At 41.8% G+C, this 26926-nt stretch overlaps 1 protein-coding gene across 1 annotated transcript; it reads right to left on the reverse strand.

Moving 5' to 3' along the window:
• Positions 1–8364: 8364 nt before the first annotated feature.
• FOXQ1 (forkhead box Q1) lies at positions 8365–10834 on the reverse strand. Its single transcript, XM_040433059.1, has one exon. It carries the CDS (start codon positions 10694–10696, stop codon positions 9353–9355), a length of 1344 nt encoding a protein of 447 aa, XP_040288993.1. The 5' UTR covers positions 10697–10834; the 3' UTR covers positions 8365–9352.
• Between the last annotated feature and the right edge of the window lie 16092 nt (positions 10835–26926).

Below are 26926 nucleotides of genomic sequence, written 5' to 3' on the forward strand. Positions count from 1 at the left end.
TGCCAGAACCTTTTACACAGGGTAATTATTGAGAATGAACATTTCTACAAACACCTATCCCTAACAATTGGCCTGATTGTCACTTTGTGGAAAAGAAAGTGAAAGGTATTACATTCAGCTGAACTAGCTATAAAGGTAACATAATTCTGGGTGCCTATTAGGGAACTCTGACCGCAAGATGAATCCCTTATGATGCTACTGCAGGGTAACTGAATGCTTAGTGACAGGTTCCCCTACAGATTACAACTGATTACTTGGGTTTCTGATCCACCCCTTGGCGATGTGACAACATCCTTAGCTACAGGAGGCAATGCTCTGTTTCTCTCCACAGCGGGCATGTGCTGGGAGAGATAGCAGTGGGCTGATTGCTCCGCTGCTCTATTCCTGTGTGCTGGTGTTTCTGACTAATGGAGCGCCGAGTCATGGACTTATCAGGTTCTGATCCTGGAACTCAGTGTTCTATTTAAAACCTTTTCTGGCCATACACCAGTGCCAGTGATAGTCTAACTCAATAGCTGTGTTCCTGGTTCCTGATTGCTGTGCTTATTGGATTGCTTGTTCCTCTGACCCCGGCTTGTCTGCTGAACATTCTCTGTCTATCGTTTGGTACTGCGTTGTCTGTCTGGTTCTGATCTCAGCTTGTCTTCTGACCAGTCTCTTGTTTGGTACTACATAGCCTGTCTGGTCCTATACCATTTACATATGACCCAGTTTTTGTATTGTTGTGTCTCTTGGTGTTTGTCTGTCTTTGCACATAAGTAGCGCAGGGGCTGTCGACCAGTTGCGGGCTTGTACTGCAAGTAGGTATAACAGGCTGGGTTATAGGTCAGGACTCACTGTCCGTGTTTGTCCCTACCTACAGGCATTACAGTAAGCTACACCATGTTATAGAGCAGGAGGAGCTGAGCAGATTGATATATAGTTTATGGGAAAAGATTTAGTAAAACTTTTATTTTACTAATTTAAATTCCTGCTGATTCTAGTCTTTGAAGTCAAGGAGGCGGTCCTATCAGTGATTGACAGCTATCTCTGTATACACAGTCATAGGGGAAAGACTTGCAATCACTGATAGGACCGTCGCCTTGACTTCAAAGGCCAGAATGAAAAGAAATTTAAATGTAAAAAATAACAGGTTTTACTGAAACCTTTCCCGGAAACCACATATCAATCTGCTCAGCTCCTCCTGCTCTATAACTTGCTGCCTGTAGCTCAAACAACATGTTCAACATGACAGGTCCCCTTAAAGAACACATTTGCCTTTGTAGAAATCCATGGAAATGTTAAAGTATACTGTATTTTGCTTTGTAAAAGATTTCCACAATAAAACTTCAATTGTAGGAAAAGTCATTAGCAATCTTGCAACATTTGTCCCAATCCCGCAATTTTACCCTGACCCAAAGCAAAGGACTCAGTTTTTAGGATAAATAAGTAAAATAAATAACGTTATAGTAACAATGTATGCTTGGGCAATTTAATATTAACTTAAGTTCTTTTTACACGGACTGATGATCTGAAAGATTACTGGGATAGGCTTTGTATAAATGCTCGTTCTTGATAAAAGGTGCAGGCGATCACCCGATGTTAAACTGCGAACTGTTGCCCTGGAACAATAATTTTCTATGGGGAGAAGTGATAACTCTGTCGATCGCACGTCCCCATACAGCGGAGGTTACGTAAATGCAGCCCTCATCTCTGCTGACGGTCAGGAAATTATCAGGAACGTCTGCTTTAGGCCTCATGCACACGACCGGACTCTGAACCCGGACAACCCCTTTAAGTAAAAACTATCTAATGAGGTACCATTATCTGCGTAGAAATTCAAATTTAGAAAATTACATTTTTTTTCCAAATTTTCTGTAAATTTGGGATTTTTTATAATATAAAGGTAAAAGTTATCAACCCAAATTTACCCCTAAGGCCCCTTTCACACGGGCGAGAATTCCGCATGGGTGCAATGCGTGAGGTGAACGCATTGCACCCGCATTGAATCCGGACCCATTCACTTTTAATGGGGCTGTGCACATGAGCGGTGATTTTCACGCATCACTTGTGCGTTGTGTGAAAATTGCAGCATGTTCTATATTCTGCGTTTTTCACGCAACGCAGGCCTCATAGAAATGAATGCGATTTTCACGCATGGTTTCTAGGAGATAGGGATGAAAGCAAACCGGGACCCCATTAAAGTGTATTCCATGTATTATTTTCCCTTATAACATGGTTATAAGGGAAAATAATAGCATTCTTAATACAGAATGCTTAGTGAACTGTAGATTGACGTGTTAAAAAAATAATAATAATTAACTCACCTCATCCAATTGATCGCGCAGCCGGTATCCTCTTCTTGCTTCTACTTTCAGGACCTGCAAAAGGACCTTTAGTGACGTAATCGCGCTCACCACGTGGTGAGTGCGGTGACGTCAGCGCAGGTCCTGCTGAATGAAGATAGAAGATTTCTATCTTCATTCAGCAGGACCTGCTCTGACGTCACGTGGTGAGCAGGATTACGTCACCAAAGGTCCTTTTGCAGTTCCTGAAAGTAGAAGCAAGAAGAGAATACCGGCTGCGCGATCAATTGGAACAGGTAAGTAAATTAATTAATTTTTTTTACACCTCAATCTACAGTTCACTAAGCATTCTGTATTCAGAATGCTATTATTTTCCCTTATAACCATGTTATAAGGGAAAATATTAAAATCTACAGAATACCTAACCCAAACCCGAACTTTAGTGAAGAAGTCCGGGTCTGGGTTCCACAGTCAGTTTTTTTATCACGCGCGTGCAAAACGCATTGCACCCGCCCGATAAAAACGGAACATCGGAACGCAATCGCAGTCAAAACTGACTGCAATTGCGTACCTACTCGCACGATTTTCTCTGATCGCAGACGCAACGCATCCGGACCAAATCCGGACACGCTCGTCTGCAAGGGGCCTTACATCAAGTACGAGATGTCACGAGTAAACAGTCTCAGAATGGCTTGAATAAATAAAAGCATTCCAAAGTTATCACCACATAAAGTGACACATGTCAGATTTGCAAAATCAAGCCTGGTCACGAAGGTGAAAAATGGCTTGGTCTTGAAAGGGTTAAACCCCCTATTGCAAGTGATAAGGTTGCTAACTAAATCACAAGCCAATGTGACTGGATAGAATGTGACAGTTTACACAGGCAGGTGTCCTGTCAAATGAAGCAGAACTAAAAGCAATACCTTTCCTTGCTCATTGACATGCTTGTCATTCTTCGTCTGTGTGTAGAAAATGTAAAAATAATATCCTACTTCAAGACGCAGGGAATGAAAACCTTAATGTAGGAATGCAGTCAAACAGTGGCGTACCGTCAGTGGAAGCAGACTAGAGGTGACAATTCTAACAAATTGATTTGTCTCCCTAGCCATACTTCACCTGTGGGGGGGGGGGGGGGGCTGTGTCCACAGGTAAAGACGCACTCACCTGCCCACCTGGCCTTGTCAATCTCCTGCCTGCGCCCCTGCTGCAGTTAAAACTTGGCTACTAGCGCCACTGCCCTTCTGGGCAGTAGCTGCTCCCAAAGCCGAATCTGAGTAGCAGCGCAGGCAGGAGATTTACAGGGCCGTTTTGCACGCGCGTGAGAAAAATCGGCATGTTTGGTACCCAAACCGAACTTTTTCACAGAAGTTTGGGTTAGGTGTTCTGTAGATTGTATTCTGAATACAGAATGCATAGTACAACAGGGCTGGAGGGGTTAAAAAAATAATAATAATAATTTAACTCACCTTAATCCACTTGATCGCGCAGCCGGCATCTCTTCTTCTTTGCTGTGCACAGGAATAGGACCTTTGATGACGTCACTGTGCTCATCACATGGTCCAATCACATGGTTCATCACCATGGTGAGGGACCATGTGATTGGATCATGTGATGTGACGTCACCACAGGTTCTTAGCCGGCAGCTCAACATTACAGAAGAAGACAGAGATCCGCAACTACGCGATCGAGTGGACTCAGTGAGTTAATATTTTTTTTATTTTTAACCCCTCCATCTCTATTTTACTTTGCATTCTGTATTCAGAATGCTATTATTTTCCCTTTTAACCATGTTATAAGGGAAAATAATACAGATCGGGTCCCCAGCCCGATTGTCACCTAGCAACCATGCCTGAAAAATCGCACCACATCCGCACTTGCTTGCGGATGCTTGCGATTTTCACGCGGCCCCATTCACTTCTATGGGGCCTGCGTTGCGTGAAAAACGCAGAATATAGAGCATGCTGCGAAAATGACAGCTCACGTGCACAGCCCCATAGAAATGAATGGGTCAGGATTCAGTGCGGGTGCAATGCGTTCAACTCACACATTGCACCCGCGCGGAATACTCGCCCGTGTGAAAGGGGCCTATGGGTGCCAAGCCAGTGTAGATAGTCCCTGCGCTTCTTTATTGAGTCTTGATCCTACTACTTCTACGTTGCTCCTAGAGGCTCATTTCCATATATTAAAACATCATTTTTCTCAGCTATACAGGCACATATGAACATGGTACCAACACAGATGCCTTCAGCTGCCAAGCGCACATGTAACAGGTCAGCCAGTTTCTTAGGTACAAACCTGCTGACAGATGCTTTTAATATATATATATTTTTTTTTACTTTTTTTTACTTTTATTTTTAGTTTCCCTCATGGAGTTTTTTCATGCGGTTGTTTATTTCAAAGCTTACTATATAGCTTACTATTGACGTCTATGGGGATTCTGTAGTCTTACCACCCATACGTTTTTTTACGGCGGCCCAGTCCAAGCGCTGCACGGTTCCCCCGTGCAGCGGGTGCGGGGACCCGGCTCTCACATGAGAGCCGCGGCCCTGCTCTAACAGCCCGGACCGGCAGAAGAGCTGATCTTAGCTGTTTAACACTTTACATGCCACGGGCAATGGCACCCGCCGCATGTAAAGTGCTGACAGAGGGAGCGGACTCCCTCCAATGTCAGAATAGCATTGCCACTAAAATGCAATGCACTGTAGGGATAATGCATTGCATTTTGAAAGCAATCAAAAAGCTGTCTGTTATAGTCCCATTGTGGGACTATTAAGTGGTAAAAAAAAGTAAAAACAAAAACGCATTTATAAAAAAAAAAAAAAGTACACTTTTTTCAATTGAAAATACACTTTTTTCAATGAAAAAAATAGCAAAAAAAAATCTTTCCCATATGTTTGGTTTTGCCGTGACTACATAAATATCATTGTACCGTAAATTATCCCCTACAGTGAACGCCGTAAAAATTAAAAAAAAAGACTGAATTGCTAATTTATTCTTAGTTGCCACCGAGAAAACTTAATAACAAGTGATTAAAAAGCGCCATTTACTCCAAAATGATACCAAAGAAAAATACAAGTCGTCCCCCAAAAATCAAGACCTCACACAACTCCATATAAAGAAAAATAAAAAAGTTATGGGTCTTGGGAAGTGGCGATGCAAAAACATTTTTTTCTTAAAAAAAAAAGGGGTTTATTGCAAAAAAGTAGTAAAACATATCACTGTAATCGTACTGACCCAGAGAATAAAGATAATATGTTATTTATACCGAAAAATGAACGCCGTAAAATTTATAACGTAAAAACGCAGTGGCAGTATTGCTGTTTTTCCCATCTCTCTCCCAGAAAGAGTTAATAAACGTTAATCAGAAAGTTATGTGTACCCCAAAATGGCGCCATTAAAAACTACAACTTGTCCCGCAAAAAAAAAAAGCCCTCATAAAGCTATATAGATGGAAAAATAAAAAAGTTTTAGCTCTTGGAACGCGACGATGAAAAAAGGAAGAAAGACGCTTGGTCAGTAAGGCCCAAAACAGGCTGATCACTAAGGGGTTAAGCCCTGCTGGAGTTAGGGCTTAGGCTGGATTCACACGTCCGTGGAGCACGGTCCGTGAGATACCGGACTGGCATCCTGCTTAGTGCAGGAGCTGAATATGACGTTGCTGGCCTAGGAAGAAGCAACGGCGTTCAATGGGGCCTCTTCAAACAGCTGATTAAAGGGGGTGCCTGGATTCAGACCCTCCCGACCTAATCTGACAGTTAGCAGAATCTTGGAAAACCCCTTTAAATAATTTAAATTGGGGGAGGGTTATTACCTAATGTGCATAAGGCTACTTTCCCACTAGTGTTTTTACTGGATCTGGCAGGGTTCAACAAAAACTCTTCCGTTCCTGATAATTCAACCATCCTCTTCCGTTATGAACGGATCCTGTTGTATTATCTTTAACATTGCCAAGACGGATCTGTCATGAACTCCATTGAAAGTCAATGGGGGACAGATCCATTTTCTATTGTGACAGATTGTGGCAGAGAAAACTGATCCGTCCCATTGACTTGCATTGTGGGTCTGTCTTCCTCTGCCTCCCAGGAGGGAAAGAAAACCACAGCATTCTGCGGTTTGCTCTCCGGTATCAGAATGGAGCGAAATGCATTTTGGAGCATTCCGTTCTGTTCTGTTACATTTTGTCCCCATTGACAATGAATAGGGCCAAAACTGAAGCGTTTTTTTTCCGGTATTGAGCCCCTATGACAAATCTCAATACCGGAAAATAGAAACGCTAGTGTGAAAGTAGCCTTACACTATACACAGCCTTCTCTCATTTGGGGAGCGGATCGATTCCCTTTAAGGCCATTTACAGTGGCCAATTATTGTAACGTGTCAGTTTCCTCTAGATTTTAATGGTAAATTACCAGTGTGCCTGAAAAAAGCAAAGATGTATTGTTTCTCTACACGGAAAATGACCATTATCAGCCCAATGAACAAATGTTGATGCCTCTAGTAGTGACATTTACATGCAGAGCAGCAATTGCTCAGCATTGAGGATCGTCCAGATGGAAATGTACAGTATATCAGATCATTGAAAGCAGCTTTTCAAACCACAGATCATTCATCAGTGGTCGTGTGAGAAACAGAAGTTATCCTATTTCCTGGGTGTGAGGAGTTTAGATCCTCTGGCCCCTGATTTATACTTTTTATAATTTATGATGCCATTTATTGAGAACAATTACATCCACTAGTTAAGCTTAGGCTACTTTCACACTAGCGTCTTTACTGGATCTGGCAGGGTTCAGCAAAAACGCTTCCGTTACTGATAATACAACCATCTGCATCCGTTATGAACGGATCCGGTTGTATTATCTTTATCATTACCAAGATGGATCAGTCCTGAACTCCATTGAAAGTCAATGGGGGACGGGTCCGTTTTCTATTGTGGCAGAGAAAACAGATTGACTTGCATTGGGGGTCATGCCGGATCCGTCTTGCTCCGCATCACAGGCTGGAAAGCAAACTACAACATGCTGCGGTTTGCTCTCCGGTCTGGGAACGCAACTAAACGGAACGGAATGCATTTTGGAGCATTCCGTTCTGTTCAGTTTTGTCCCCATAAAAACTGAAGAGTTTTTTTTTTTTTTTCCCGGTATGGAGCCCTTATGACGGATCTCAATACCGGAAAACTAAACCCCTAGTGTGAAAGTAGCCTTAGTGTGTAGGGGCTACGTTTCCATGATGTAGTCACAATCAATGCTTAGGGAAGAGTCTGACTGACCTTCAGCTACACTCATTTATAATTTGTTACAATGTATCAGTATAAGCAAAGCATTCCAGTTGGGCCGGCTTCACATATATCAGTCGTGCCCGGCCAGATGTTTTATGCTGGAGCCAGGCACAACTGATATCTGTGTATAACGCTGGACAGAAAAAAACGAAGAACACAGAGTTTTTCTGTTCGGCGCTATTGGACACCCAGCATCAGAACTGGTGCACAACATGTATGAGAACGATCCCACAGAAAACTATGGGATCACTTCTAGCTTCAGCGCCCCCCCCCCCCCCCCCCCATTTTCTGTTTAACCACAGAGGGAACTGAAACGCATCACTGGATATATGTGAAAAGACCCTAAGGAAACTAAAAAATTTTAGATTGTTACCTCGCTACCTATCTATCTAAAGTAGTGCTTTCAACTTGAATATTACCCTACATAAAGTACATACACCTAAGAAGGGGTTAAATACTGTATATGGTCTCCCACGAGTGATCAGATGGATTATCCTGTCTTCTAATTGTCAAAGGTGTAGACAGTAGAGTACGTGTATGATCAGGACCTTCATGAGGGTGTTCAGTCTAGTAGAACTTTGTGGTTACACCAGAGATAAGAAGCTGAGAAGATGAGTGAAGTGTCAGCTCAGCCGCCTTCTCCTGCAAGGTGAGCAGTCTTCTGGAGTAACCAGATCTGCAGACTCTGGAAAGCGTCTATCATTTCTCACGCAAATCACATACTTTTCATATTATGAAGTTTATGGAATTCCCTTCAACCATCACAAAGCAAAGTGCTGAATCACTGCACACGTCACACACAGGAAGGGCTTTTTCTCCATCATTTTATTTGAAAATAAGAGGAATGTCTCAATAAAATACATATAAAACATCATTATAAAAACACAATCTCTGCTCAGTAAGTGGCAGTGCTGGCAACGGCATTGGTACGCCTGGAAGAAGTTGGCTCGATTCGAGCTTTTTTTTTTTTGTCTTGTTTTTTTTTTTTAGAAGCCATCCATTTCATCATTGGCCCACCACAGATCATTAGTGGTGACCTGTCATCACAGAATTAACTATAAATAATTTAAGAAACAACATATTTGGCACAATGGTGGTTATACAGTAGAAATGACCTGGAAATTTATCGCTGCTTGGCATAATGCTAAACGAAGATCAGGATCATAGATATTGCATGTAGGCCACTCAACAGTCAAATTGGCATTTCAGAAATGGCACATAGATTGAAATACAGACAGGTGACAGCCAGAGAGGTGGCCCAGTCGAGGTAATGTCATTACAACGTGGGCCATTGATAACACAATATTGTGTCCTGTCCACAAATACAGTTATAAAAGTTAATTCTAGACTTAAAAAGTGCAGTCTGAAGGTCACTTATAGACATCTTAGAAAATACATATTCCAGTGCAGACTCTGTGGCACAGCCACACTATTACAAGTACAATGGATCTAGACTTTGCTGTAGACCCAGGTCATTGAAAGGACTTACAATCACATTACTAAGGGCTATGGGCCGTATGTCTGGTACAAAAGAGTGTCAAAAGGGTATGGTCTCCCCTGAAGTTGGGGTGGTTATTATAGGCACTTGTCAGTAATAGAACATCAAGGCACTAAAATGGGTGGAATGACCCAAGAAAGACAGAAATGTATTGATGCATTACATGGTAGCCCGATTAATGGAACCCCTTCACGAGAAATTATTTGCAAAGAAATCATGCCTTTTACTGATAAATATAATTGGACGCAGTGGATGCTACAACTAACATACCTTCCCTGGCCCACACCCTCTTCATTGTCATGCTAGCAATGTCTCAGGCTGGTATGGTTGGTATGATCCAGGAGGACGCATGGTGCACAAGATCTCATTACTTCCCAGGTGTTCTGAGTAAGACTTAGCAGAGCTGGGGTGTGGGAAGAGTTGAGGGTGCTGGGAAGGGGCACGCCTGGACTGGGGGTGATCTTCCCTGGGGTCAACAGACAGCTGATGTTCTTCACTTCTGGGATCCACAAAGAGTAGCAGAGCTTCAGGCATGCAATACCTATAGAATGCCTGTAAGTGCAAGGAGGCTCCAGCGCTGCTTAGGGGGTTGAGTGGGAAGAGGGAAGGTGAATGAGGCAGTGAAGATGATGGAGGGTAAGACAGGAGAGGGTAGGGAGGGACTGAAGGGGAGGAGTGCAAAAAAGCACCTGTAGGCCACAGGATCCTTCCACTGGATGATTTGGGGTCTTCTTCTCTCTTCTCTCTCTTGTGGAATGGTTTACTCAGGATGCTGTCAATTGCAAAGGAGCTGGAGAACTTGGTCCCTGGACTGGTCTCCTTGGTGGAGCTGCTGGTGCTGATGGAAGGATGTGCAGAGGAGGAGGCTGAAGGTGGCATTAGCAGTCTGCTGGAGGAAGGGACTGAGCCCTGGATGGCAGCAGGTGATGGCATAAGGGGGTGATCAGAAAGCCCCTGCAGCTCCTGCTCTTTGAGGCACTTGGTGACTCTGTTGAGCCTCTTCCTTCTGCGCCTGAACACACCATCGGCGAAGGTGTACTCACTGTTGGGGTTCAGCATCCAGTAGTTGTCCTTGCCCCATGGCCGTGAGGGGTCTCTCAGCACTTTGACGAAGCAGTCGTTGAGGGAGAGGTTGTGGCGGACAGAGTTCCTCCAGCCGGTGTACTGGCCTCGGAAGAAGGGGAACTTCTTCATCAGGTAGTCGTTGATCTCGGCCAGGGTGAGGCGGCCGCTGGTGGAGTCCCTGATGGCCATGGCTATGAGGGCGATGTAGGAGTAGGGCGGCTTGGGGCGCCGGGTGTAGGTCTTGGCTTTGCCAGCCTCCGGGGCTTGGGTTCTGCAGCCCACAGGTATCTCGGCGTCCTCCTCTTCTCTCTCGGAGCTGGCTCTGCCCTCCTCCTCCTCCTCACCAGCCAGGCTGCCCGTGTCAGTGTCCACCTCCCTGTCTCTGGTGCCCAGGACTGGCGCCGGGCTGTTGGCTACAAAGTCTCCGTCTGAGCCCAGCTCATCGTCCCGGCTGGAGAGCGGGGATGGCATGCTGCCCTCCTGGTCCACATAGGCTGCCCGCGAGAACATCTCCACGCTCATCCCGGCCACGACTCTCCGGCTGTCTTCTGGATGCCCACGTTCACACTGGCTCATGTAGCGGTAGTGGTGTCAGTAACGAGCCCACATGTTCTCTGCACCTGAGCGGCTGGAAGGGGGGACAGCAGGGAGGGAATCGCCACAGCTGTGACTCGTCAAGGGCTGTCACGTCCCTCAGTGCAGAGCAGCGGCCGCCGGCTGCGCTTATTATTATTATTGGACGCTGATCCTTCCCTGTTATAATAGACAGGTGGGCGGGGCCGCTCTGCTCACCTACTCTATCTGCAGCCAATCACAGGCTCGGCCGCCAGCGGGGGGCGGGAAGGTAGTTAGCGCTAATTACCTGACACTCGTGTCACTGCCGCGTACATCACGCAGGTGTCTCCAGGTGTAACGTGCGCCCTCACTAGTAGGGGGCAGAGCTGCTCCAGGTACAGCAGTGTCACCGGCCCTTACCTGTCTGCACGGCGCACTGATAGCAGTGTCAGTGTACTCAGCTGTACATGGATCTATATGTATGCGTATCGCCTAGAAGACGCAAGATAGCAGCACAGAAGGGGCACACCCAAAAAGAGAATGACCCGGAGTCTCCCCAATGTAGACGTCTGTCTTATCTATCATATATCCTATCTATCTAATATCTATCTATCCATCTATTATCTATCTATCTATCTATCTATTTATTATCTATCTATCTATCTATCTATCTATCTATCTATCTATCTATTTATTATCTATCTATCTATCTATCTATCTATCTAATATCTATCTATCTATCTATCTATCATCTATCTATCTATTTATTATCTATCTATCTATCTATCTATCTATCTATCTATCTATCTATTATCTATCTATTTATTATCTATCTATCTATCTATCTATCTATCTATCTATCTCCTATCTATCTATTATCTATCTATCTATCTATCTATCTAATATCTTTCTATTTAATATCTATCTATCTATCTATCTATTTATTATCTATCTATCTATCTATCTATCTATCTATCTATCTATCTATTATCTATCTATCTATTATCTATCTATCTATCTAATATCTATCTATCTATCTATCTATCTATCTATCTATCTATTATGTATCTAATATGTATCTATCTATCTAATATCTATCTATCTATCTATCTATCTATCTATCTAATATCTATCTATCTAATATCTATCTATCTATCTATCTATCTATCTATCTAATATCTATCTATCTAATATCTATCTATCTATCTATCTATCTATCTATCTATTATGTATCTAATATGTATCTATCTATCTATCTATCTATCTATCTATCTATCGAATATCTATCTAATATCTATCTATCTATCTATCTATCTATCTATCTATCTATCTATCTATTATCTATCTATCTATCATCTATCTATCTTTCTATCTATCTATCTATCTATCTATTATCTATCTATCTATCTATCATCTATCTATCTATCTATCTATCTAATATCTATCTATCTATCTATCTATCATCTATCTATCTAATATCTATCTATCTATCTATCTATCTATCTATCTATCATCTATCTATCTATCTATCTATCTATCTATCTATCTATCTAATATCTATCTATCTATCTATCTATCTATCTATCTATCTATGTATTATCTATCTATCTATCTATCTATCTATCATCTATCTATCTATCTAATATCTATCTATCTATCTATCTATCTATCTATCTATTATCTATCTATCTATTTATTATCTATCTATCTAATCTCTATCTATCTAATATCTATCTATCTATCTATCTAATATCTATCTATCTATCTATCTATCTATCTATCTATCTATCTATCTATCTATCTATCTATCTATCTATCTAATCTCTATCTATCTAATATCTATCTATCTATCTATCTATCTAATATCTATCTATCCATCTATCTATAGTATCTATCTATCTAATTCTATTTCTGTCCATGATATCTAATGTCCAGATGCTGCTGACCAGTTGTGGAAGAGGTCTTGGATGTGAGACCTGTAGTGAGTTGAGCCCCAGCCCATGCTTGGGGTAGGTTTCCTGTGCTTCCTGCCTTTGTTGGGAGCTGCAAGGGATAGGGTCGTATCTCCTAATCTACCTTTGATGTTTATTTTATTACCTTTCCAGCATTTGTGTAAAAACTGTGCACATTGTCTCTTATCTTCATTCAAAAGACTTAAAAGTATTTTCTAAACCTGAGAGGTAAACATGTCAGGGATCTATTTCAATGGGAAGGCCTCACGTCAAGACTCCACATGACAGTGCTTCCCAAGTGACAGGGTCAATGGAGACAACAGTCCCTAACCAGGACTAGGACTGACTACACCAGTAAGAGTTCCTCATCTGGTGAAAAAAATACAGAACAGTAATATATACATTACACGTACAATGTGGCTGACATCTGAAGGACAAGTGAGGAAAGAATGAAATAACAACACAAAATAACAAGAGTATACTGAAAAATAATTATACAATGCTGCAAATAATCATCTATCACTCTTTTTCTCTATCAATATAACTATCTATCTATCTATCTATCTATCTATCTATCTATCTATCTATCTATGATCTATCTATCTATCTATCTATCTATCTATCTATCTATCTATCTATGTCATCTATCTATTCTATCTATCTATCTATCTATCTATCTATCTATCTATCTATCTATCTATCTATCTATCTATCTATAATCTGTCTATCCAGTTGAAGAAAACCACAGTTGAAAAAATAAGTTGAATGAATCATATCATTACATTTACTGGAGGCTCTTCTTATGCTCTGGGATTCTAAGCCAGGATCTGACAATACGTTCAACCTAAAAAAAAGATTTCATGGAAGATTTTTACACTATGTACACATGTAGGATACTGTAATGCTGCTGACTGATCTCTATCTATCTATCTATCACTATTTATCATCTATCTATATTCTTCCATTACTTTTATCTATCTATCTATCTATCTATCTATCTATCTATCTATCTATCTATCTATCTATCTATCTATCTATATTTTATGCATATAATAGTATAATAATCTTTATTTTTTCTGTTTTACTGAGTATGTCCCAATAATTTCCCCCAACAGATGATGTCAGGGGAAGAGAAGGATCGGGAGAAAGGAATATTTTCGCCCATCTTTTTGTTCTCTGGGGAGATACACCATTGTCAGAAATGTTTTGCAGCTGCTTTCCCCCCTCTCCCCATAGGATACACATACAGTCAGGTCCATAAATATTGGGACATCGACACAATTCTAACATTTTTGGCTTTATACACCACCACAATGGATTTAAAATGAAACGAACAAGATGTGCTTTAACTGCAGACTGTCAGCTTTAATTTGAGGGTATTTACATCCAAATCAGGTGAACGGTGTAGGAATTACAACAGTTTGCATATGTGCCTCCTACTTGTTAAGGGACCAAAAGTAATGGGACAGAATAATAATCATAAATCAAACTTTCACTTTTTAATACTTGGCTGCAAATCCTTTGCAGTCAATTACAGCCTGAAGTCTGGAACGCATAGACATTACCAGATGCTGGGTTTCATCCCTGGTGGTGCTCTGCCAGGCCTCTACTGCAACTGTCTTCAGTTCCTGCTTGTTCTTGGGGCATTTTCCCTTCAGTTTTCTCTTCAGCAAGTGAAATGCATGCTCAATCGGATTCAGGTCAGGTGATTGACTTGGCCATTGCATAACATCCCACTTCTTTCCCTTAAAAAACAATTTCGTTGCTTTTGTAGTATGCTTTGGGTCATTGTCCATCTGCACTGTGAAACGCCGTCCAATCAGTTCTGAAGCATTTGGCTGAATATGAGCAAATAATATTGCCCAAAACACTTCAGAATTCATCCTGCTACTTTTGTCAGCAGTCACATCACCAATAAATACAAGAGAACCAGTTCCATTGGCAGCCATACATGCCCACGCCATGACACTACCACCACCATGCTTCACTGATGAGGTGGTATGCTTAGGATCATGAGCAGTTCCTTTCCTTCTCCATACTCTTCTCTTCCCATCACTCTGGTACAAGTTGATCTTGGTCTCATCTATCCATAGGATGTTGTTCCAGAACTGTGAAGGCTTTTTTAGATGTCGTTTGGCAAACTCTAATCTGGCCTTTCTGTTTTTGAGGCTCACCAATGGTTTACATCTTGTGGTGAACCCTCTGTATTCACTCTGGTGAAGTCTTCTCTTGATTGTTGACTTTGACACACATACACCTACCTCCTGGAGAGTGTTCTTGATCTGGCCAACTGTTGTGAAGGGTGTTTTCTTCACCAGGGAAAGAATTCTTCGGTCATCCACCACCGTGGTTTTCAGTGGTCTTCCGGGTCTTTTAGTGTTGCTGAGCTCACCAGTGCGTTCCTTCTTTTTAAGAATGTTCCAAACTGTTGTTTTGGCCACGCCTAATGTTTTTGCTATCTCTCTGATGGGTTTGTTTTGTTATTTCAGCCTAATGATGGCTTGCTTCACTGATAGTGACAGCTCTTTGGATCTCATCTTGAGAGTTGACAGCAACAGATTCCAAATGCAAATAGCACACTTGAAATGAACTCTGGACCTTTTATCTGCTCATTGTAATTGGGGTAATGAGGGAATAACACACACCTGGCCATGGAACAGCTGAGAAGCCAATTGTCCCATTACTTTTGGTCCCTTTATAAGTGGGAGGCACATATACAAACTGTTGTAATTCCTACACCGTTCACCTGATTTGGATGTAAATACCATCAAATTAAAGCTAACAGTCTGCAGTTAAAGCACATCTTGTTCGTTTCATTTCAAATCCATTGTGGTGGTTTATAGAGCCAAAAATGCTAGAATTGTGTTGATGTCCCAATATTTATGGACCTGACTGTACATGCTTGGCCGAGGTAAATATAGATGTGTATGGGGAAGCAGGGAAGGATCATTGAGTCTGTATGGCCGCCCTTATCAAACCTTTTTATCATTTAGTGTAAACTCCGACTAAACAGCAGAAGGATGTGCTGGATTTATCACAGCGGCTGATGCTGGATGATAAAGTTAGTGCATCTTCATTAGTAATTTTCCCTGTAAACATTTATAGTATTATAAGACATTACTCGTTATTCTAGTAATAAATGACTAACTATTATTATCACATTATTATTGATTGTCCTTATAGAATGGCAGGAAAAGGCTCAACTACTACAGAGATAGCAGGCAGTCCTCTTGGCTACTCCATCCATTACATAACAGCCCCTCTAGACATTGCTGTGGCTCATTAGCTCAGGCAGTGACAGCAGTCGGAGAGCTCTCCATTGTATGTGCCATGCTGATCTGTTGTCTATTCATCTTAGCTGCAGGAAGTTCTTCTACCACTTTTGTGTCCCTTCTGCCACCTTCATAAGAGAATGCAAGCAGCATGAAGGATGTCCCGGTGACAATGGCAGCTGCTGATGCACCTCCTTATCAGCTCCTGGGCCTTGTCTAGACACCTGCGGAGAAGCTGCTGGCCTTGTTTATACAGTGGAGGTTGTTTTGCTGCATTGGTTGGGACATCATTTTTCATGTTTAGCTGCAGGCAGGAGATGACTCCCTGGGAATGAGGAAGACCAGGGCTCACAATGCATAGCTAATACTTCTTGTAAATGTGAACTCCAGCGCTTAGTATGGCGAACATGGGTGTAGTCCTCAGCTGCACATAGACAGTAATTGGTTTGGATGACATACTGCTGTATTCTGAAATCATGTAAATCGTAAGGGAGAAACAATTTACAATACTTCTAATCCCACAACTCTAATGGCATTTACCTTCTTAGAACACTCCTTCCAGTATAAAGATTTGTCTTCACAAAGGGCTTACACTATGCTCTCTATCTATCTATCTATCTAGAAAAAATACGAGTTGGGCAGCACTGCAAGCTCTTGTATATGGATGGAGTGCCAGCGGCTGAGGAGACGATCCTACTCCAAATGAATAGATAGAAGAAATTCCAAGAAGTAAAATAAGTGTAGTGACTTTATTCACCAGGCATGCAACGTTTCGATCCGCTTTCTGGGATCTTTCTCTATCGATCTATATCTTCCTTCTACCTATATACATAGATAGATATTAGATTGATAGATGGAGTTTGTATGTTCTCCCCATGTCTGCCTGTGTTTCTTCCCACACTCCAAAGACATACTGATAGGGAAGTTACATTTAAAAAGGTGATCGCGCTGCCTTCCACAGACTCCAGCCTCGAAGGGCTGTTTCACACGAGCGAGTCCATTGCGGGAATCACGCTCCGTGTGTGAGTGTGATCCTCCGCTCTGGACTTGCAGGAGCGCACGGCATTATCATGATTTATAATTCTATGTGTCTCTGCTTGACCTTATTTCTACAGAATCATAGTGACATAAAGCTGTCAGTATGATTCTGTAGAAAAAAGGCCATCTCGATTGGGTTCAGGTGACTGTGGAGGCCAGGTCATCTGGCGCAGCACCCCATCACTCTCCTTCATGGTCAAATAGCCCTTACTTTCAAAGTTTTCCCAATTTTTCGGCTGACTGACTGACCTTCATTTCTTAAAGTAATGATGGCCACTCGTTTTTCTTTACTTAGCTGCTTTTTTCTTGCCATAATACAAATTCTAACAGTCTATTCAGTAGGACTATCAGCTGTGTATCCACCTGACTTCTCCTCAACGCCACTGATGGTCCCAACCCCATTTATAAGGCAAGAAATCCCACTTATTAAAACTGACAGGGCACACCTGTGAAGTGAAAACCATTTCAGGGGACTACCTCTTGAAGCTCATCAAGAGAATGCCAAGAGTGTGCAAAGCAGTAACCAAAGCAAAAGGTGGCTACTTTGAAGAACCTAGAATATGACATATTTTCAGTTGTTTCACACTTGTTTGTTATGAATATAATTCCACATGTGTTAATTCATAGTTTTGATGCCTTCAGTGTGACTCTACAATTTTCATAGTCATGAAAATAAAGAAAACTCTGTGTGTCCAAACTTTTGGTCTGTACTGTATTTATTTTTATGATAGGGAAGTTAGATTGTGAGCTCTTCTGTAGCATAAGCTGTATTTCAACAGCTTAGGCTACTTTCACACTAGCGTTCGGAGCGGATCCGTCTGATGTTTCATCAGACGGATCCGCTCCGATAATGCAGACGTTCGCATCCGTTCAGAACGGATCCGTCTGCATTAAAACTTAGAAAATTTTCTAAGTGTGAAAGTTGTCTGAGCGGATCCGTTCAGACTTTACATTGAAAGTCAATGGGGAACGGATCCGCTTGGGACCTTTGTCAAGCAGTAGATAGAAGAAGTAGGTAGATAGATAGATAGATAGATAGATAGATAACGTTGCTACAGGGGTAATAAATGGGTCTGACACCCTTTATTCACGTTGGAGTGCTGCCTCATCATTTGCCTTTTGGAGAATATCTATCTATACATCTATCTATCTATCTATCTATCTATCTATCTATCTATCTATCTATCTATCTATCGTGTTACTTTTGATATTAATCTATTCACACATTTCATACACATTTCTGTTGTTTAGAAAATCCACCGTGCAGAGCTTTGGACGGCAGAGCGCTCATAGTATATTATGTTACAAGCCGAGGAGAACACTTCTGATCCCTGGCCAGGTTACAGTCACATTATATATCTGAAATCAGCCTTAGGGAAACATTTTTGTAACTATGTTCTGTAGTAAAAACAAAGAAAATAAACTATGTGACATGTTCCCCTATGTTATCTCAGTTGCAACAAGTCATGTAAGAGGCAGTATAAAGCATTTGGTTACAAAATAATTGTGCAAGAATTAAATATACAGTATTCAGTATTTAGACCGTGCTATAATTCTAGGTTTGGCTTATGGGGTTTTCCAGAGCATTAATTTATTGATTTGTTCATAGTCTACGGAAACATTGAGAAAACAGGGTGACATGTTGCTTTGATCTGCGGTATACTGTAGGTAGGGAAGGTTAGTACTGATACTGTGAGAATGATGAAGGAGTTTTAAGAGCAATGACATAAAAATTTGTTTAAGGACTCATTCACATGTCCGTAGGCCATCCGTGCTCGTAATGCGTGCCGCAAACAGCAGGCCCATTCAAGTCAATCCGCGAGATGCGGCGCAGTGCAGGATCAGATGCCCACGGAAGCACTATGAAGCGCTTCCATGGGCTTTCAGGTCTGTGCAGCTGCACTGCACTTGTCCTATCTTTTGCCGTATATTGTGGATCGCAGACCCATTCAAGTGAATGGGTCCACACAGCAATACGGGATGAGCCCTAATTCTTTTATTGCTTCAGTTAATGGACTTTTGAGAAATCATGGAGATAATTGTTAACCAGTTATTGACTAGTATTTCATATATGCATCAGCCTCATTTGACACATTAGTAAATTATATTGCACATTGTCTCAGCTTTTTCCTTACATGGTCACATTTGCATATGAATGCTAATTGTAATGTAACTATCTTCAGGTCTTAACAATTGTGTGTTTGGGAGATCATTGGTTTAAAAACCTGTAGCATGTAAATGTACCCTAAAAACATTAGGTTTGGTTGGCCATGTCTCCCATAGTCTTCAATGGAGGAAGGCTTGTCACCTCTTCCATCTTCAAATCTATATAATGATGCAAATAAAATGAAAATAACTAAATAAATAAAGCAGTCGCAGACAGCTGCCTCTACTTAGGGTACACACTAGTCGCAAGAAACTCCGGCAGGCTTTTCCGACGGGTGAACAGCCTGTTACATCCATGCTGACGCTAGTGCACGCGTGCCCCCGGACGACATGTCGTAGTTTTATTCCGGCCGCCTCTCGGCATGTTTGCCGTGCTGCCGCCGGAACTCCAGCCCGCCCCTATTATAGTCAATGGGGCCGGAGCGGTAGTCTGGGTGCACGCGTGCACTAGCGGCAGCACGGATCCGACAGGCTGTTCACCCGCCAGAACAGCCTGCTGGGAGTTCCTTGCCGCTAGTGTGAAACTAAACTTACTGAATAAGGCTCATGAGACCCTCACTCTAAATAGGAAGGAGCTCGTAATTGCAACTCAGGCAATAATGATGAAAGTATACAATCATTTCAGGCTATAACAGGAGGTCAGTTCTGCAAGCACTGCATCCCATTCATTGTTTACACAGGCACAGAGGCACATTTATACATGGCTGTGCCTGGTTCTGTAGCTCATCCCATTCAGATAACAGCCATAGTGACCCAAATGGGCGTGTGTCTGTGCAAACAAAAAAAGGTTGTCTTCTGTTAATCAGTTGGGCTTTGGAGGTTGGACTGTGACCAATATTGATAGTTTACCCCAAAAATAGACAATGAATATTGAGATCCTGGGGAACACTTTAGGGTACTTTCACACTAGCGTTTTTCTTTTCCGGCACTGAGTTCCGTCAAAAGGGCTCAATGCCGGAAAAAAACTGATGAGTTATATCCCCATGCATTCTGAATAGAGAGTGATCTGTTCAGAATGCATAAGGATGTCTTCAGTTCAGTCATTTTGATTGATCAGGCAAAAGATAAAACCGCAGCATGCTACAGTTTTATCTCCGGCAAAAAAAAGACTGAAGACTTGCCTGAATGCTTTTTTCCATAGGTATGTATTAGTGCCGGATCCGGCTTTTTAAAATACCGGAATGCTGGATCCGTACTTCCGGTCTGCGCATGCGCAGACCGTAAAAAAAGTGAAAAAAATAAATGACACCGGAAAGACGGATCCGGCATTTCAATGCATTTTTCTGACTGATCAGGCATTTTTAAGACTGATCAGGATCCTGATCAGTCTTACAAATGCCATCCATTGGCATAAGTTTTGCCGGATCACTGCTTGCCGGATCACTCTGCCTCAAGTGTGAAAGTAGCCTTAAAGGTATAGTACACTCCTTTAAAAGTGATAACCTATCCTCGGGATAAGTCATCACTATCTGATTGGCAGGAGTCTGAAACCCTGCACCCCCACCCATCAGGAGTTCTGCAGTAACTCTGGTATGGGAGGTATGGATGTCACAAGAACTACACAGTGGATGAAGCTTTTTACTGCAGCAATGACTTCAATGGGAGCAGCACTGCAGTAACCAACTCCATCCACAGCACATGGAAAGAGAAGCATGTAGCTCCAGCACCGACTTTCAAGCGCTGCAACTACTGTACAACAGTTGGTCAGTGGGTGTGTGGGTGTCAGACCCTGCAGATCAGATAGATATCCTGAGATTAGGAGGAGGGTGAGGGGACATACCTCACAACACAGCTCTACAATAGATGGTAGTGATGTGATTCTGCCTACCATATGCCATCATGGCTGAGCAGCCTGACAGCAAAACTCAGCAATATGAAGTATATGCAATGCAAGCGTCAGAGCATAATGTTTAGTGAGACCATGCCCCCAAGGCCCCTAGGCAGCTCTGCAGGTGGATGCAACCATTCCTGCTCATATTCTAGGACAGGTTGCTGCCATCCATTTAAAATCATTTTTGGAGAACCTTTTTTAGAGAAGTTTCACACTGACTGTACTTCAGTGTGGAATGGACTGGAGAAGTGACAAACTACAATTCACATATAGATACAATCTGCATAATGAGATTGATGAGTGTGTAAATATATTGTAATACTTTACTGGTCCTAAATTTAATTATCCAGAGATGTATTAATAATTCTGCCACAAGTTTTTGCCAGACACAAGACTCAGAGCACAATCCTCTAGCATTTCCTGGTGGTAACATTGATGCACACATCATAATCTGGTGAATTGCATTGTAGTCTTTACACTATGCAATGCACAGTAAAATGAAGTAGAAGAAAACTGTCATAATGGCTGCTTTATGCTGACATATGTACATTGCATTCCCATAAAATAAAGGTGTGCATGTATGACAGATTAGAGATGTCATATAGATTTTCATCCATTTCAAGTTGCAACAAAGGTTTGTGGGTGTTTACAGAAAGAGAGAACGTAACCTCACAGTATATTGTGTATGTACTCAGTGGTACAATACTACAGAAGGCTGTTCTCCCAAAGATATTTGTTTGACAGATATTGAAAATTATGTAAAAATATATGTACCTTTTTTATTCTTCTTTTCCCAAAAATTCACCCTTTCCCTGCACAGAGAAGCAGAATAAAAGAATTCCCGAGTTAGACCTCATGCACACGGCCGTTGTTCTGGTCCGCATTCGAGCCGCAGTTTTTGCCATTCACTTCAACGGGGCCGCAAAAGATGCGAACAAGAATAGGCAATTATATTAATGGCTGTCCGCGCCGTTCCGCAAATTGCGGAACGCACACGGACGCCATCTGTGTTTTGCGTACCGCAAAACACACAAAGGTCGTGTGCATGTAGCCTTAACTGGATCACTGAAATACAGCTGTACGGACGATTTCAGGATATACCCTTTCAGATCATTTGAGAAATTTTATACAGCAGGTGCATCCTCCTCTTACATGTAGCAGAATCTCTGAAGTCATATATTGGCTACATGACCCTAAAAGGAAGAATCAGGAAATGAAACTATTGGATAAACGTCACTGAAAATAAATTCTGTTGGTTTAATTAACTTTTTTCTCGCTTGCAACTTCTCAGTGTTATGTTACTGTAGGAGTTATTGCAGCAGAAACCCATAGATTATATCATGCAGGGGTAGACTGGGAACATAAGCTAAAAGTGGCTCCATGTCATTGACAGAATGCGGGGCCAATCAAGTAGGCAGGGACAACATACCACAGTGCAGCATAAAATACTGCTGCCCGCATTGCAGCATTCAACTGTATCACTGTCCTTAGTGAGTTCAGGAGGGCACCTGTGGATGGTACTGAGGGGTATGAGTACCCGATGCTCCTAGTATTATTAATACTCAGTGCAACAGATCGTCATATACCCAGGTGGTGGCCATGAAGAGGGCTCAGGCAGCTCCCTGGGCATTGGCCCACTGGGATTTTTTCCCTGCTGGGTCTATGGCCAGTCCGCCCTTGATTTAATGTGATGGTGATTGCACAGATATTACTACTATCATTCTGTGTAGTGGTGAATGTGGATATTGTAGCAAGTTATTAGATTGATATGACATGTCCAGATTAAGGGAAAATTAAGTTATAATTGTGAATGAAAGGTTGTTCTGTACATAACATAGAAGAAGATCTGGCATTCCAAAAACATTCATTTCTTTGTTCTTTTATGGCTTCATAAAGCAGATAAAAAGGATGCATTTCTGCCCATCCCACAAGACTTTCTGCTTTTCTCAAGCCTCCTGGCGAATGTACAAAATGTATCGCCTTTCTGGATACAGTACCTCCCTAAGTTAAATGCCCATATGTCATCCATATATAATTGGTAAATTAAAATTCCAATCAAAATTCTCATCCTCCCTGAGAACACAACGAACCCCAAAATTACTGATTGAAGATAGTGTGGCTGATTATTGTGCCTTCACACGTATCCTGAGATGATGCCAAAATATCCTACATAGCCAGATACAACATGGAGCGTTTCTCTGCTCACAAATGGCATTTATGACTTTCATTCTTTGGAGGAATACAGAAATGCATCTGGTGGCCTCAGTTTGGTTGCCATACATCTCCTTGGGCAGAGAAATCCCACAGGGAATGTTCCTATGTCAGGCTGTGTACACTAGACGTGTGCACAACTTTAATATCAATTATTGTAGGCTCTGACAGAAAACAACTGGTCAGACACAGGTCTTACATGTGAGCCAGTCCGAAGCTAGACGTATGCCACGAAAAACTATACAAAACTATGGTTCCCTTCAGGATTTTTGGAGGCAAATGCATATTTTCGGCGTTTCTTTGGAGTGGTCCATGCAGTCGAGGCACAATGAGATAAGTATAAAATTGTAAAGCAAGACAAGCAGTCCTTGGGAATCTGTTGAAGTTGCACAGAAGAAAGAAGAGTTCATAACTTTTTTGTACAAACAGTAGAATTAATTAGTGTCTTCTTAACAGTGGAAACTGTCTACACAGTTCCACATGCAGTTACTTGCCGCCCTATACATAAAGAGGGACATTGGTGGCACAGTATCATAGACTATGCACATATTCATGGATCAACAAGTTACTTCATCCAGAAAAATTAGGTTTAGGCCTCTTTCACACTACCGTATGGATATTTCAGTGTTTTGCGGTCCGTTTTTCACGGATCTGTTGTTCAGTTTTTTTGTTTTTCCGTTGTGTTTCCATTTCCGTTCCGTTTTTCCGTATGGCATATACAGTATACAGTAATTACATAGAAAAAATTGGGCTGGGCATAACATTTTCAATAGATGGTTCCGCAAAAACGGAACGGATACGGAAGACATACGGATGCATTTCCGTAGGTGTTCAGTTTTTTTTTGCGGACCCATTGACTTGAATGGAGCCACGGAACGTGATTTGCGGGCAATAATAGGACATGTTCTATCTTTCAACGGAATGGAAAAACGGAAATACGGAAACGGAATGCATACGGAGTACATTCCGTTTTTTTTGCGGAACCATTGAAATGAATGGTTTCATATACGGGCCGTATATGGAACGCAAAAAAACGGCCCGCAAAACGAAAAAAAAAAAAAAAACGGTAGTGTGAAAGAGGCCTAAGGGAGTTTTCCAGCTTTACCAACTTTTTTTTAAAATTGGGCCCCTGAATGTGGTTCAACTGCACCTATTCATTATCCGATACTATACCCCAACCGTGGGATGATTACTTGTTCAAGTAATGACTAAGCCTGTGGCAATCATCATATGGTGTGTAGATAGGATACATAGGTCTCCTTGTGAGGCATTGAAATTTAATGAATTATATAATACTTTAATGCACTTATGCACTTTAAATGGTATGACCACTAATGTATGATAATGGGCACATAACACAATCATCATTATTATTAATGAAATTATGACTTGCAGTATCACGTAATTGAGGTATATATACAGTGGGATGCGAAAGTTTGGCCAACCTTGTTAATCGTCATGATTTTCCTGCATAAATCGTTGGTTGTTACGATAAAAAATGTCATTTAAATATATCATATAGGAGACACACACAGCGATATTTGAGAAGTGAAATGAAATTTATTGGATTTACAGAAAGTGTGCTATAATTGTTTAAACAAAATTAGGCAGATGCATAAATTTGGGCACCACAAAAAAGAAATTAAATCAATATTTAGTAGATCCTCCTTTTGCAGAAATTACAGCCTCTAAACGCTTCCTGTAGGTTCCAATGAGAGTCTGGATTCTGGTTGAAGGTATTTTGGACCATTCCTCTTTACAAAACATCTTTAGTTCATTCAGGTTTGATGGCTTCCGAGCATGGACAGCTCTCTTTAAGTCACACCACAGATTTTCAATTATATTCAGGTCTGGGGACTGAGATGGCCATTCCAGAATGTTGTACTTGTTCCTCTGCATAAATGCCTTAGTGGATTTTGAACAGTGTTTAGGGTCGTTGTCTTGTTGAAAGATCCAGCCCTGACGCAGCTTCAGCTTTCTCACTGATTCCTGGACATTGGTCTCCAGAATCTGCTGATACTGAGTGGAATCCATGCGTCCCTCAACTTTGACAAGATTCCCAGTCCCTGCACTGGCCACACAGCCCCACAGCATGATGGAACCACCACCATATTTTACTGTAGGTAGCAGGTGTTTTTCTTGGAATGCTGTGTTCTTTTTCCTCCATGCATAACGCCCCTTGTTATGGCCAAATAACTCAATTTTAGTTTAATCAGTCCACAGCACCTTATTCCAAAATGAAGCTGGCTTGTCCAAATGTGCTTAAGCCCACCTCAAGTGGCACTTTTTGTGCTGTGGGCAGAGAAAAGGCTTCCTCTGCATCACTCTCGCATACAGCATCTCCTTGTGTAAAGTGCTCCGAATGGTTGAACGATGCACAGTGACTCCATCTGCAGCAAGATGATGTTGTAGGTCTTTGGTGCTGGTCTGTGGGTTGACTCTGACTGTTCTCACCATTCGTCGCTTCTGTCTATCCGAGATTTTTCTTGGTCTGCCACTTCGAGCCTTAACTTGAACTGAGCCTGTGGTCTTTCATTTCCTCAATATGTTCCTAACTGTGGAAACAGACAGCTGAAATCTCTGAGACAGCTTTCTGTATCCTTCCCCTAAACCATGATGGTGAACAATCTTTGTGTACAGGTCATTTGGGAGTTGTTTTGAGACCCCCATGTTGCTACTCTTCAGAGAAAATAAAAAGAGGAGGGAAACTTACAATTGACCCCCTTAAATACTCTCTCATAATTGGATTCACCTGTGTATGTAGGTCACGGGTCACTGAGCTTACCAAGCCAATTTGAGTTCCAATAATTAGTTCTAAAGGTTTTGGAATCAATAAAATGACAACAGTGCCCAAATTTATGCATCTGCCTAATTTTGTTTAAACAATTATAGCACACTTTCTGTAAATCCAATAAACTTCATTTCACTTCTCAAATATCACTGTGTGTGTCTCCTATATGATATATTTAACTGACATTTTTTATCGTAACAACCAACGATTTATGCAGAAAAATCATGACGATTAACAAGGTTGCCCAAACTTTCGCATCCCACTGTATATACACTCACCTAAAGATTTATTAGGAACACCTGTTCTATTTCTCATTAATGCAATTATCTAGTCAACCAATCACATGGCAGTTGCTTCAATGCATTTAGGGGTGTGGTCCTGGTCAAGACAATCTCCTGAACTCCAAACTGAATGTCAGAATGGGAAAGAAAGGTGATTTAAGCAATTTTGAGCGTGGCATGGTTGTTGGTGCCAGACGGGCCGGTCTGAGTATTTCACAATCTGCTCAGTTACTGGGATTTTCACGCACAACCATTTCTAGGGTTTACAAAGAATGGTGTGAAAAGGGAAAAACATCCAGTATGCGGCAGTCCTGTGGGCAAAAATGCCTTGTGGATGCTAGAGGTCAGAGGAGAATGGGCCGACTGATTCAAGCTGATAGAAGAGCAACGTTGACTGAAATAACCACTCGTTACAACCGAGGTATGCAGCAAAGCATTTGTGAAGCCACAACACACACAACCTTGAGGCGGATGGGCTACAACAGCAGAAGACCCCACCGGGTACCACTCATCTCCACTACAAATAGGAAAAAGAGGCTACAATTTGCACGAGCTCACCAAAATTGGACTGTTGAAGACTGGAAAAATGTTGCCTGGTCTGATGAGTCTCGATTTCTGTTGAGACATTCAAATGGTAGAGTCCGAATTTGGCGTAAACAGAATGAGAACATGTATCCATCATGCCTTGTTACCACTGTGCAGGCTGCTG

Source organism: Bufo bufo, chromosome 5, assembly GCF_905171765.1.
Source record: "Bufo bufo chromosome 5, aBufBuf1.1, whole genome shotgun sequence".
NCBI lineage: Eukaryota > Metazoa > Chordata > Amphibia > Anura > Bufonidae > Bufo > Bufo bufo.